This window comes from Apus apus, chromosome Z, assembly GCF_020740795.1.
Source record: "Apus apus isolate bApuApu2 chromosome Z, bApuApu2.pri.cur, whole genome shotgun sequence".
Lineage (NCBI taxonomy): Eukaryota > Metazoa > Chordata > Aves > Apodiformes > Apodidae > Apus > Apus apus.
The window spans coordinates 76,585,517-76,600,413 of NC_067312.1; the positions used below are offsets into that span (position 1 = coordinate 76,585,517).

Consider the following 14,897-nt stretch of genomic DNA (forward strand, 5'->3'; position numbering starts at 1 on the left):
TTTACCAAAATATTAAAACTGCGTGTAGCAAAAATATCCAGGGAAAAAAGAAAAAAGGGTCCAGACACTCCACACCCACATGAGTCTCCAGAGCAATAAAGAGCTTCAGTCTGCTTTCACCTTTGATTCAAACCTTACTCAACTTCCTTATTTAAAATTTCACTAGAAGAATGTTGAAAGACTCTCTGCCCTGCAACAAATTGAGATCTCTCGGGTCAAGGTTAACAGCAAAAATTTATGCAAGACTTAGTTTACATGCACCTGTGCTATAATCTGATACGTGTGGAACCTGATGGCTTCAACTGTGTTCTTATTCACGTATTTCATGGAAATTAAGCTGCAATTTATAGAGGAGACACAATAAACCCATGTATTTTGTTTCTGCCTTTTCGAACCTATCATATTCTTTTGTAAACAGGTAATGAAAATGTTATTCTTTCCCCTCAGCAGTATGATACCAGATATTTGGATGTGCACACTTGATATTGAGGCTTTTTGGAGGGGATTAGTGCTCCCTTTCTCTTTACCTGTTTAGACAGTCTGTCTTCCTCCTCGATGTACTTCTCTTCCTTGGGCATTAAGGTTCGTATGCTGGCTTTCACCTAGGCATTAAAACCCGTGTCAGTATTTCAAGCTCACTGGCTCCTCACTAATAACACATGCTTCAATTTGCAAAAATTGCTAAGTTTCAAAGCCATGGCTGCCAAGCCCCTGACACAGAGAGGCAGGAGTTGCTGCTCCTCACATTATCAGCGATAGCAGCGGCAGCCGCAACAAAAAGAGTGGGTGTGCCAGGCAGTGGCAGAAGAGCATTCTGTGGCACACATCAAGGTTTAGAGAAAATGAGGAATGACAGAAATTCTCTACAAATCGGGAACAAAAGCCTTCATGAAACTGAACTCTTTAGCAGTACAAAAAAGCCAAAGTTAAGACTTACAGCATTAAAAATCACATCTATTTCAAGATAGATGACCCCCTTTGTTGGCCCTGTCAGCTCCTTGTTTTTCAAGACGTAGGCTTTCTGTTCACCATTTTGAATCTGCAGGAAAAGGACATGACAGCCGTCTGTCTCATGGTCTCTGCTGAATACAGCCCCCCCCGTGACCCCTGACCCCCAGCTGCTGAAACTGACAGAGAACCCAAAACAACTGTGGCAAGTCTGACAAGTACCTGTTCATTACCAGGACCAAGTCTGTCAGGAAAAATTAACTATCATGGGATTCAACGTGGCCGTGAATTGAGTATGTTAAAATTTTAGTGTTCTTATTACAGACCTTGGTTGAGAAATGACAGACACAGAGCTGCAAATTTTTTTTTTATTTTTTTTTTTTTTCCTTTCTTATCCCCCCCCCCCCCCCCCCCCTCCTGCAGGAAAAATACAGAGCAGTGTGTCAGGTGGATGCAACTTACAGACAGCAGTGGTATAGCAACTTTGCCTAGGAAGTCAGCGCTCCGATCGCGGTCCTCGTCATAAACTGTCACTTCCAGCACGGAATGGATGTCTTTAACATTGCTGCCAAGGGAGAAGCACAGACAGAAGAGAAGAAGGAGTCACCTACCCCAGCAGGCATCCAGGACAAAGGCGTGGAAGGTTAGCAAAAAACAGATACCCAAGATTTTTCCTATGGCAGAGAACACAACTTCAGTAAGTGAGGCGTTCGCCCCCCCCTTCCTGTACCACTGAAATGCTTTCCAAGGGCTGCAGCAACCCTGCTCTCCCTGCCAGGCTTTCTCAGAAGAAGTTTTCCCAAGGATTTTGCTCTAAATCTCCTACCTGGGGTTCGCATGAGCTGCAAGGGGAGCCAACATGGGGCAGGACTGGGGATTTACTGCTGCAGGCAGCAGGGCTGAGAGCCTTTAAAGACTTGTCCCTTGAACACTGCTACCCTGGCAGCAATTCCTCCTGCAAGTAACTGTGAGATCTGTAGGTTTGTCAACAAAAATAATTACAAGCTGCACAAGCACATCCTCGCACTGAGAACATGCTCTTTATTTCTAACAGCCTTACTTAGTTACCAATAGACTACAGCCATTACAACAAATGAGGAGAAAGCAACACAGAACGAAGCATTTTTCAGCTACTTCTGGGGTTTTTTTTGCCTGTGAGCCACTGAACATTCCTCCATGAGGGCACAACAAATGTCACTGTACACTGAGAACTCTCAAGTGAAAAAAATTCACATTCCGTATTCTGAGAAAAAAAAACAAAACACAATTGCTTGAGAGAACTCATCTGTGATCAGATGGCTGATCCAGGACATAGGAACTCAAGAAAAGCATTTTAACTTTGGTAGAATAACACGTCTCCAGATGAAACTCGCTCACCAGCCCAAAATTAATTGACAAATTAATAACTAAAATAGTCAGTGCAAATATACGTAAAAGAGAGATGAAAACTCTCCTTGAAGGCTGTTGGGAGGTTTTGTATTTGATTCCTGATTAGTCTTTTGTCCTCTACAAACGCAGGCAATTTCTTATGCAGAGAATATTGTCAAGCAGTAGAGGTTGATTAGTTATTGGCTCTATTAGTAGATAATTAAAAATAAATTAATGAAGAATTTAGCGTGTTTTTTCAGATACATAAATGAGAACTATGTTAACAAGCTAACGAGAAGCACAACTGTTGTGAGATTTTTTCTTTTGTTCTGAGTTCATTCTTGAGAGCTCAATAAAAGCTACTGATGCCAAATACACAAATGACAAATTTAGGAGGGGGAAAAAAAAAAAGAAAGCAAATTAAAATAAGTCTCAGTTCTGAGGTGAAGGGCAAAACACAGTGTTTTCATTCCTGATGAAGTGAAATAAGTGTGCACAAAGATAAAGCTTCTACTGGTTTTGCAGTGGATTGTTTGCTGATTTCAGCAGGAGAGAAACCTGCATGTGATCAGTTTTCTACTCATTGGTGTCACACTGCAGTCAGACAGAGAGAAGCAGGGAGAAGCAGAAGGCAACTGACCAAGACAAATAACAGGGACATTTCGTTTGTGGAATAGTTTGTTCTGTTTTGTCAGAGCCTTTTATTGCCTTCAAAAGAACAGAAGGAATTAAAAAACACCCAGCTGCAACTACCCAGCTTCCCAAGACATTAAATGTTTTAAGACTGCACTTCACCACACAGCAGCACTGTCCTGGTATGGATTGTATTGTGGGAAGTGCAGTTGGGAAATGGAAAGGCAAGGGAAAAGCATCTGATCATAATCCAAAGAAGTAGGAATGCATTTAAAACCCCTTCCTTTATATAGGTATCTAATGTTTACTAAAATTAATGACCACATTTTAATGACGGCCATAACCATAATATCTTTTATTCTACCCAGAACTTTTTCCACCTGGCATGATGGATTTGGCCCTTGAAACTCTCAGGAGTGCTCAACATTCCTCACACCTGCTTTCCAAGAAACAGACCTTCATATTTTTTTTTAAACTCTAAAATGGTACCTCTTCACAATTTATTTATTTTTTTCCCCATGTTTTTAGTCCTCAAAGGAGTATTCAGCTATTTAGTTTAGAAATGTCAGTATGTCATGCCTACCTTCCTTCAGAATTGGCATTGACGACTCCTACAAACACCCCCCTCAAAAAAAACTACCCAAAACCAAACCCCAAACACTCATAAAATCCAAACACTTACAATGTGAAGATTTTGTTCCACTCTGGGTTGAGGTTCTTGTAGATGGTGTGTGTCAGCAGTCTGTCGTTGTTCAATTCAACTACACAAAATGGGTCACTTTTACCTACAAGATAAAATTTAGAACAAAATTTATGAACTGTGAGAAAGGTGTTTTTTTTTTTTTTAAAAAAAAAAGATTCGGGCTTGGTTCTTTTGTTGTTGTTTGGGTTTGTTTTTCATTCGGTTGTTGTTTGATTTTTGTTGTGTTTTTGTTTTGCGATTTTTTGTTTGTTTGTTTCCTTTAAGCTAAACTGCCTTGTAATCCTCCTAGGAATTAATGTGGGGAGGTCCTATGGTCTGCAATACATTCAAGATGATCATAACAGGCTGTTCATTTCTGTTATCTATTAACATTCTCCACTAAAAGAGCACCTTTTTTGTGTTTTTTATGGAAAAAAAAAATCACTATACAGACTTTTCTGATGAAAAACCAGCACGTTCCTAAAAGGTGCCAAGCACCCTTCTGAGACAGCAAAGAGAACTTTACTTTAATAGTCCCAATCCTACACTGACTGCAATGATAACATAATTAGAGCATCCTGAAACATAGGAAATGTATTATTCCATATTATTTGCAGCAACGCAGCATCTATGATACTTATCCGAAGATTACTATGCCCTACATGTTTCACGCTGTACAAATCCTCTCCCCAAAATCAAAAAGCCTTAAAAGGCAGTCCGAGATAAAAGCCTAAACACCAGAGAAAACGGGCAAGGACAATTAAACAATGAGACGGTACCAGCTGGAATGATGCGCTGCAGCCGTGGCACAGCAGAAGCTGAAACCTGGTGGAGATTTTTTTGTATACATTAAAGCACAACGAAGTAGCTTTGCATATATTTACAAGAAGGTCCCCCAGTATGAAAAGCCACCACAGGAGGAAGGATGAAGATGCTGCTTTGAAAATGTAATATGGAGATAAAGGAAGCGGCTTCCTAGACTGGATGTAAAAGTTGATTTTTCATGTATTTTTATTATTTTAATTTTTTTTTTTTGTAAGCTCAAGAAAATGAACTGGGGAATGGAAATGTGTCTGTGTGTGTCTGTGTGTGTGTGTCCCCCTCATGAAATAGGCAGCTTAGAGACAGTGACTGCAGGTGAGCAGTGCTTAGGTACCAAGCCAAGAGCAAGAAAAATCATCCGCCACTGGAAGCTTAGGGGGAAGGCATGAAACTTACCCTGAGCTGTTTCTTAGGTATCCATGAGGCCAAGGTTTGTATTTGGAAAGGAGAAGAAGGAAAGCAGACACCTGAATCTCCTGCTTAACAACAGTTTGCTTGTGTAAAAAAGGAGCTTTATGAAGAGGGAGGAAGCAAAAGAAGGGAAAATGGATATTTCCAGGGTTTCAGGGCAACCCTGACGTTTCCTGGAAGGGTAAGAGGGTGTTGAGAGGGAAGATCTGAGGAACAGGTATGATGGAAGGAGAAGCAACGAAAGCATGAGGAGCAGGATTGCAATAAAGTTGCAATAAAGGGAAGAAATCACAGTGTGGAGTGCATGACTTACCTCATATTTCAAATTATGACAGTAATGACAACCGCTCTAAGTGCTGGCCAAGTCTCAGAGATGCTGTTCCTCCTACCTATTTTGATTTCCTCCAGTGACTGAAGAGAACAACCTTTGCCTTTGGCACAGTACTAGTATATGCATCATTTTCATGTAAGGCTACAAATACCTAAGCAGAAAGCTGCAGAATGAAACTGCAGCCCCCAGAACCCAAGGGAACTTTGTCTGATGGAAACGAACAACCAAGTTCCACGCTACAGAGTCGCCTGCTCTTGGCTCTTGTCTTTGGGCTTTCCTTTTCTTCCCAAGTGTTTGAAAATTATTGAGTGTTAGCACTGGCCTTCCACAATCAAATCTAGCACACTAAGCAATTGTATTTCACAATGTCTTCAATAATTCTGCAATGCTTTGTCATGCATTATAAGGAGCCATAAATTGAGTGGCTGAATGGGGGCTACATTAATGATATTAGGGAGGCATGTAATTTGTTTCATACCTTATACAAATGACAATGAAATCAATATTTAGACAAAGCTGTGCAGGGGTCACATCTCCCAAACTGCAGTATTGATTCAGACTACATCAGAGGTTAATGTGCATATTATTAACTTTAATGATAAAGAATAATTGTTTTAAACACATTGTGAATTACAGTTAAGAGTTGAAGTTTACCCTCTCTAGAAAACAATATACCACTGAATCTTTCCCACTAACCTTGAAAAATGATTAATTCAGTAGTCAGCAGAGATAGATACATCACACATCTCAATGTTTTCCTACCTCACAAGACTAAATACATTTATTTAGGTTCTATAGGTTTTGCTATTTGAAAAAAAAAGCATCTAGAAGATAGTTCAGACAAGGCAGCAGTGACACAGCAGGTGAGTTACTTTATCTCCTTTTTAAAGTACCACCAACCATACTTGCATGTGATGGTACAATGTGATTTCTGCTTGTTAATTTTATATAGGCACATGAAAATGCAACTGCAGTGTCCAAAGGCCACCTTCTGCAAAGAGAAAGTATTTGCTACATTAATTTATTTTCTGCATCTGTTGACATGCACTTTTTCAATGACTCTCCTTATAGATTTATAAGGATACCAAACCACTTAAGAAAGCTAAATAATACGTAACATCAATCACAGAGGTCCTTGATCAAACCAAAGACAAACAGCTTTCAGAAACATAAAAATCTCCCTTTCATTCTCAACATCTCATATCTCCTCATTACTATAATTTGAGAACAGCTTGAGACCAAATTTGACAATAGAAAATATTGTGAAATGGCAGAAAGGAAGGCCCAAATATTATGGTGGACAAGTAAAAGTCATCAGGCCATGAACACAGAATCACAGAATTATGGAATCATTTGGGTTGGAAGGGAGCTTAAAGCCCATCCAGTGCCACCCCTGCATGGGCAGGGACACCTCCCAGCAGCCCAGGCTGCTCCAAGCCCCATCCAACCTGCCCTTCAACACTGCCAGGGATGGGGCAGCCACAGCTTCCCTGGGCAACCTGGGCCAGGCTCTCCCCACCCTCACAGCCCAGAATTTCTCCCTCACATCTCAGCTCCAGCTCCCTCTGCCAGCTGGAAACCCTTCCCCCTGCTCCCATCCCTCCCTGCCCTTGTCCCAAGCCCCTCCCCAGCTTTCCTGGAGCCCCTCCAGGCACTGGAAGGTGCTCTCAGGTCTCCCTGGAGCCTTCTCTTCTCCAGGCTGAACACCCCAACTCTCCCAGCCTGGCTCCAGAGCAGAGCTGCTCCAGCCCTCCCAGCATCTCCGGGGCCTCCTCTGGCCTCTCTCCAACAGCTCCATGTCCTTCCTGTGCTGGGGGCTCCAGAACTGGACAACATCTCTGGTAAGGAATCCTGCTTTTGCTATATAAGGAGGCTATCAAGTTCCCATGTGCAAAGCCCTTAACCAACACCTGTGGGCACCTCTTCCTTATGCTAAAACACTAATAATAACCACACTGGGTATCTGAAAGGCAGCACTCATGGCCAACATGCTAAATGTATGTGCAAATGTTGTTTGGGTACCAACCCAAATTAGTGAACATGATCCAGAAAGACAAAGCTAGGGCTATGTTCATCTATTTGGTGAAACTCATATCCCCCCCATCATCTTTCAGGTTCTCATTATCAGGAAGAGTAACTGCAATCTTAACTCTGACTCACAGCCACAGCAACCTGCTGCACTGCAAGAATGTTCAAAATACTGGGATCACTCCCAAAGAAAGCCTTATGAGAGCACTAGAATATTAAAAGATCTTCTCCTTAGGTCTCCTTGGTCTCCAGTAGAACCAAGGAAATCTGGGAACTCACCAAGTAAATTCATTACTCTATTATTCAAAAGTTGTCCCATAAGCTCAACACATACTCTAACCCAAGGCAGTCTCAGTCAACTCCTGCCTAGTTAATGCAACTAGCATTTCCAAACAAGAGCTAGATAAATGGTTTTCCTCATTTTTATATAAAGAACCCCATGTATTTAGAAAAGTGCTGTCCATCTGGCAGTCCTACAAGCATATTTAAAAACCTTTGATTAGACTTGTCCTGCATATGCTCAATGACATCATTATTCTAAATTATGTTGTCACCCCAAGCAGTGCCTTTCACTGCAGACTACATCAGGACTGTCACATATCACCATATATCACCCGTCATATGTCAATATATTCTACCCAAATCCCTCTGTCTGCTGAGGGTCTTCCAACTAGCAACCTGCTCTGTGCCTTTCAAAGGTCTCCAGTGACAGTTCCAGTCACTTTAGAGGAGGACACACACAAATTTCTACAGAATACAGCCCTAAATGTGTGCTCAGAGCTGTGCAAGGGGGGGGGTGACCATCAGCTGCTTGAGGCACTGACACATGAAAAGCATCTCCCAGCACTACCCAAACCAGCACTCAGGATGTTCAGTAATCTCATGATCTCATGACCATGACCTGCTCTGGTCAGACCCCTCCTGGAATACTGTGTACAGCTCTGGTGCCCTCAGCAGAATAAAGATACAGACCTGTTGGGAGGGTCCAGAGAAGGGCCACCAAGATGATCCGAGGGCTGGAGCAGCTCTGGAGCCAGGCTGGGAGAGTTGGGGTGTTCAGCCTGGAGAAGAGAAGGCTCCAGGGAGACCTTAGAGCACCTTCCAGTGCCTGGAGGGTCTCCAGGAAAGCTGGGGAGGAACTTGGGACAAGGGCAGGGAGGGATGGGAGCCAGGGGAAGGGTTTTAAACTGAGAAAGGGAAGATTTAGGTTAGATGTGAGGAAGAAATTCACTTCAAGGGTGGTGAGGTGCTGGGATGGGCTGCCCAGGGAGGCTGTTGATGCCCCATCCCTGGAGGTTTTTATGGCCAAGTTGGAGGAGGTTTTGTGCAGCCTGGTCTGGTGGTTGGGTTCCCTGCCCATGCAGGGGTTGGAACTGGGTGATCTTTAAGGTGCCCTTCAACCTTCATGGTTCTATTACTCTATTCTCAGTGGTACTAATCATGATTGGTACTGTTGGAAGGAATCTGAGATTCAAGCAGGTAGCAAAAGCCAGCCAAGTACACCTTCCAAGTTACTGACATCAGACCTGCAGTAAACCTCAATGAGAAGCAGAACAAATCCCATTAATCCACTCTGTTGCTGTAACATCACATGCCTTTTGGACTCTGCAGTCCTAAAGGGCTCCTGAAATGACAGAAATGAAGTGCTAAAATACATAATATGCATAATAATCTGGAAGGGGAAAGCAGCTTCTTTTTTGACAGATCTCCCTCACCTTTTTTTACCCTCTACCCATTACAAACCTGGACTATCTGAGAACATCCCCTAAAAGTAGTTCTACTTTGTAATGTAAGCTACCACTGAAAAAAAATTAAATACCTACACAATTTTGGAAGCTTTCCATTCTTTTCACCATGCCACACACTGCACCTAGTCTGGCAGATACTGTTTTCTGTGCTGTGCTGTATTGGCAAGACACTATTTTACTTAGACCTAAGTAAAGTATTTTACTTCAATCAGCACTGTGTCCCTCACGCTGCACACTACACATATTAATTAATTAAACCATCAGTTTTTAAACTAATTGACTTATCACCTTACTTCTCAGAACTATAGCACTGCCCTGGATGAACTGTGCACCCATCAGCTCAAGCCAGCCCAGCTCCTCAGCAGTGGTTAAGCTGCAGGAGAGGCTAACAAGAACTAGAGAGGTAATTACTGGTTATTTGCTCGAAGTCCCCCACAGCACAGGAAGTCCTTCAAAAAAGAAATAAAGTAAGTTTGGATCCCAGATTCTTTTTTTTTTCTGCTGCAGGTATATGAATTACACTTTTCCATAATAGAAAAGAGACCTAAAGAGTGACAGTTTTCAATTGCTTCTCAAAATCTTCTTTAGAAAATCAAAACAACAAAACCTCTTGTCTCCACAAAATTTTAGCTTTCGAAATTTTCTTCTCAAGTAGCTACAGCACCAGACTACCTAACAGTTTTGCTGTGTTTTTCACTTGGAAAAGTTTAGGAAAAGCCCTTTGCAGCAGTTCAAAGGCCACAGGACAATCACATTTGTAGATCAGCCTGGCTCACCATGATGGAACTCATCAGCCAGCACCAGAGATGTCTGGTGGCTTCTGAACCCTTGTGAACTGATGTTCTAGGACTGCTGGACTGATCTCAGACACCTGCCACTGTAGCTCATCTTCCAGAGCTGACCTCTGTCCATTCTCATGGGCAACTGAAACAAAACACTGGGTTTTATCTCAAAACCAACTCCAGAAGTACTGGTTCATCTCAAGAGATCAAGTGGCATGTGACCAATTGAGACCCAAGTGTCTTTTGTTTGTAGAAAGATGAACTTTACCTGAATATTAGAGCTGTCAAACTGCAATAAAGTATAACTCATAATTCTGGGCAAGTTAAACAGATACGTCCTTCAACAGTCCCTGGGGGAGAAGCTGTCCAATATTTTAATTTTTTTTTTCTTGGTAGATTGTTTTCCCAGCAAAAAATCATTTTGGAGCACTGCAACCCTTTGCAAACAGGGACTTCAGTTCAACTTAATTGCACTTTTGTACTGAATTTTAACTCCACTTGTCCACAAATAGTTTTTCTTGCTTAAAAGTTATCAAAACTTAAATTTACACTTCTTGCTTGCCATTGTGATGTCTTTTTTGTGATAAAACTCTATTAAATACATGCATTTGTCTCCAGAACACTGCATGTCATGTTTATATCATTCAGTTAATATTGTAAAAGAAGAGACTTCAGGAACAAACGTGTGGAAACATCCATACTTCATGCAGTTAGGTGACTCCCTGTTTTAGACAGGAAAAGAACACCTCTGTACAGTCATCAATATCATGCTTTTTGGTTTTCAACCTGTGGGAAACTGTTCTTTTCTTCCCCACGTAAGTCTAAACAAAACCTTTAAAAATCCAGCTTGTAGGAAAGGAAATAGATAATCAGGACCATCTGCTGTAGTATCAACTCATTCTCAATCAGAGCTGCCACAAACTCTTACAAGGAACTACCACTCATTCAATTGCTCTTCAGAGTAGAGGGAAGCCAAGAAGCATCCGGCAGAACTACCTGTCTTGGGTAGAAAAATTACTGCACTTGATAAGGATTAAGTGAGAAGGGACACCAGAGAGCATGGGGCTACCTCCCCTGGAGCCCTGTGGAGATGCTGAGGCTATAGGCATTGATTTGTTCTGTGCCCAGAGACACAAATGATTTTCTGCTTTTGTTTCTTCAACACTTTCCTACACAGAAGGAATCATGCAGCAGGCTCAATATGGACTGGCATTTAACATTCACCTGCCACTGGTTGGTCTGTAAAGGCACATAGACTGATAGAAAGCACTGGCTAGACCATGAACCAATTTCAAGCAAATTGCTGGCTTTATTCTAATCCAGGTATGACAGGACTATTTGCATTGCTGAAATGACATTATCCAAACTGAACTAGAATCATAGAGACTACAGAAAAAATATATATAAATAAATAGTTTAAAAATTTAATAGCAGAGTTCAATTCTATTTCTGCTTTTTAAAAGTCAAGCCCACAAAGCACAACTTCACAAAGTTCAACCCAGTTTAATGTGGTTATGATAGCTGAGATATTGTTTGAATATTTCATAGGCTATTATGGTTCTCCCCCACTGCTGGCCATGCCTGCCCATTAGGGATCTAAGTCCCCACAGCCAAAAAAGGCCTTTATTTTTTTGGGAAGACAAGACAGCCAGTTCATGACTCTGGGGGGCAGTGCCACTCATGCAGAGGCTAATGTCACTAATGTTGTTCCAAGCTCCCTGCCAGCCAGCTGCTTGTGACAGAGCAGTCAGCCTGACCTTTGGCCAGGAGGAGGAATGGCTCAATAGCATGAGAAGCTGCCTTATCTAATGGATTAAGTACAGGACCCAAGCCAAATGCCAGCTTTGACAAGGACTTGCTCTGTCGGCCTTAGCTGAGTCAGTTAACCTTTCCTAGTTTTCCATCTTTAAAATGGAAATGATGATTCCTCTCCAGCAGCACTGCTGCAGTCATGTTGCAAAGGACTGGCATGATGGATGTGGGAGGTGCCTTGCCAGGTGATTCAGCATAGTGCCACCACCCCCAGAAACTCAGCTCCACAGAATATTCACAGCAAACAAACAAACAAACAAACAATCAAATAAAAATAACGCGAATAATCACAAACCACCCTCTTCGCTGCCGACTTAATTCCAAAAATTAAGGCTGAACAAAAATGTATTTTAAATCCTGATTTTGCCCTTGGTATCCTAAAACTGCTATTTCCTTTAAAAAAGGTGGTTTTTGCAGTGTGAGACATTGGACTGATGCCTTCAGGTAACCTATAAAGACAGGGCCAGGCAAGATTTTTATCTACCATAGAACACTGCCCATCTAGTAGATTTCTGTACTTTGTGAAGATAATTCAAGTGTATATTGAAATCTGGTTGCACTAATTGACAGAGCAAATTACTTTTGGAACCATATTTCCAAAGGGCCTTGGAATTTATTCCTTCAATTTTACATGCATGGGCTTCCATACCTTTGTGAATTTAACGTTTGTGTACATCACTCTGACATTTCCTAGCATTTGGAGAACAATTTCAAAGACCATTTTTGTACATGTGGTATTAGGGCATTTTAGTAGAACAGATTTTAGAAAACTGATTTACATTCTGCACGTTTAGCCACCTAGGCATCTACATCCTATTTTCCAGGGCTCTAATCACAATTTTAACACAGAATTTTATTGTGTTTTTTTTTTAGAAGGGAGGCTGAATTCCAAACATGAAACTAAATAAGAGGAAGAAGAAAAAAAAAAGAAAATAAAATTCTGCCTCATTTTCTATGCTTAGTTTCTGTTCTTCAGAGAAGCCTGAAAAGCTTTTGACTGTAAACCCAAATACCACTGAGCTCTTTAGCCAAATCTGTCTGATTCACCAAGTTCTGAAATCGTGGTACCCTACCCCCCTGAGCCCCCCCTGCAGACAACTGATTAATAACGAGGTCAGAAATACAAATAAATTTACTTCTAATGAAGACTGGAGACACAGTAATCAAAGTGTTAAAAATTCATTTCATGCACATCTCATTTGCCTCTTAGCTGATATTTATCACATAATTCTGTGAGAAAGTAGAGGCCCGAGATGCTCCAGATAAATGTCTCAATTAATTGTACAGAGGTAGCCCTCTTTGAGCTGCACCAGAGCTGTGAGCTCTTTATTAAAAGCACTATTCTGTAGCCTGTAACCTTGTTCCTTGACTCCTCTCTAGTTTCCAATTTAAACAAGTCCCCATGCGGCCCGCTCTAAAGGGCTTTGTCTCCCTGTCATTGTTAAGAGAGCCGAGGCATCCTGGAAGTGTGAAATCAGACCTCATGAGCTGAACGGTTCCCCAGGGAACGCCGGACCACGCAGAAGGTCAAAGTCATGGGCTGGACCATCTGAAAGCGTCTGATCGCCGGTCTGTGACACAGCGAGCAGGGTGGGGGCAGGGGGAGAGGGGAGCCAGGGGCCTGGAATTGGACACATCTTAATTAAAGCCCAAAGACAGCAAAACAAACTGTTTTTTGCAGGCAGGCCGCCGCGCCGGGCGTGGGGTTTGCTCGGCTAATGAATCTGAGTTGCTAACTATCACCACTGGAAATAACGGGACTTTGGCAGAAGGTGGTCAAGCCCGCGGCACGTCTTTCTCCCACCCTTCCTGCTTCTCGACCACAGCAGAGGTTTTGAGTTTTATTTTGCTGCAGAAGGGGAAAAAAAAAGGTGGGGAGGCATCTTGCCCCAGAAAGGTGACGCAAGCTCTGCCTGCAACGCCAGCATCCTCCCACCACGACCCACCTAGACCTGACCCCACCGCAGAAGGAATCCCCTTACCTGGCCACTGCCTAAACAAGGCATTAATTACATCATGGTGAGGGGTCTGTTGCTTCCCAAAACTCACCACGGGTCAGGTGAACAGAGAACTTATTCATTTCAGAGGCAAACTGGCATGAGGAATCCACCTGGCCCTCTCCTGCAGCAGCAGGGTGTTTCTGCACGCAAAAGGGCGGCGGGCACGCACGCTGCTGTGCCAGGGTCTGCAAGCAGCAGAACCCTCCAGAAGGTATGCCCGTCTTCCAGAGGGACCACAAGACGTGGGGAAACGGGAAAACATCACTTTTAGCTGAGGATTTAGGGAGGAAACAGCCTTGTACTGAATAGCTAAGATACAATAGATTTAAATTAAACTCTCTTCTCAGTAAGGGAAGCAAAAAGTGAACACGACACTCAGTGTCGTTCCATTTCTTAGATTATAGTTTAAGAAAAACATATTCTAAAAGGTTTGTTTTCCAGGAAGGAATTTTTGCTGTGACCACAACTCCCAACCGTATGTAATTTTCAACTAGTGGAAGCCCTAAAAATGTGTTTTGATCACAGAAGGTTCATAGAATCATAAAATCATAGAATGGTTTGGGTTGGAAGGGAGCTTAAAGCCCATCCAGTGCCATCCCTGCATGGGCAGGGACACCTCCCACCATTCCAGGCTGCTCCAAGCCCCATCCAACCTGCCCTTCAACACTGCCAGGGATGGGGCAGCCACAGCTTCCCTGGGCAGCCTGGGCCAGGCTCTCCCCACCCTCACAAGAAAGAACTTTTTTTTCCTGGAAGACCTCCTCATAGACCTGACAGTTCTCTCAAAGGCCCTGGTCCATGAAGATGCCTTATTTTTCAGCTCTGCCTGAAGTCAAGGTGAGCTTTCAAGCCCCAGTGGGGAATCTCTCAACTCTTCATCCATCCTCTCCTTCCTGGACTTCCTTTCAAGTGGGCTGAGTGGAGAGAAGCCTCACTTTGTCCTTTTCTGGGGTATTTTTCAAACCCAGTTAGGGCACCTTTGAGCAGCCCATTTCAAACTGGTAGTGCCCACCTGCTCCCCTGCCCACAACTTCACCAAAATTCCAGTCCACCTTGGCATCTTGTTCCATGCACATGTACATGTCAGGGGCATAGACCAAGGCCAAACCAACATCCTTTAATCTCCCTGGTTGTTGTTTTTTTTTAAATATCTGCACTAATTTTAATGATCTAAGTGCCCTGTCCATTGAGACTGGAGAAAAATCTGCCCTTGACTACCAACAGTTTATTAGGGGCTTAACTGAAGTGACCTACTGTAGTAGCATTCAGCTGAACAAGGCTATGGGCTTTCTGTGGAAAGGAGAAGAATTGAGGGTTTCATTAAAAAGTAAT

At 42.6% G+C, this 14,897-nt stretch overlaps 1 protein-coding gene across 1 annotated transcript in view; it reads right to left on the minus strand.

Moving 5' to 3' along the window:
- The window catches only part of MCTP1 (multiple C2 and transmembrane domain containing 1), a 276,702-nt gene that overhangs the window by 95,728 nt on the left and 166,077 nt on the right, over positions 1-14,897 (minus strand). Inside the window, exons 11-14 of the mRNA XM_051643546.1 lie at positions 3,632-3,734; positions 1,411-1,513; positions 938-1,039; positions 528-602 (exon numbers count right to left, since the gene is read on the minus strand). Coding sequence (XP_051499506.1) covers positions 528-602; positions 938-1,039; positions 1,411-1,513; positions 3,632-3,734 — 383 coding nt within the window. The remainder of the gene's footprint in view (positions 1-527; positions 603-937; positions 1,040-1,410; positions 1,514-3,631; positions 3,735-14,897) is intronic.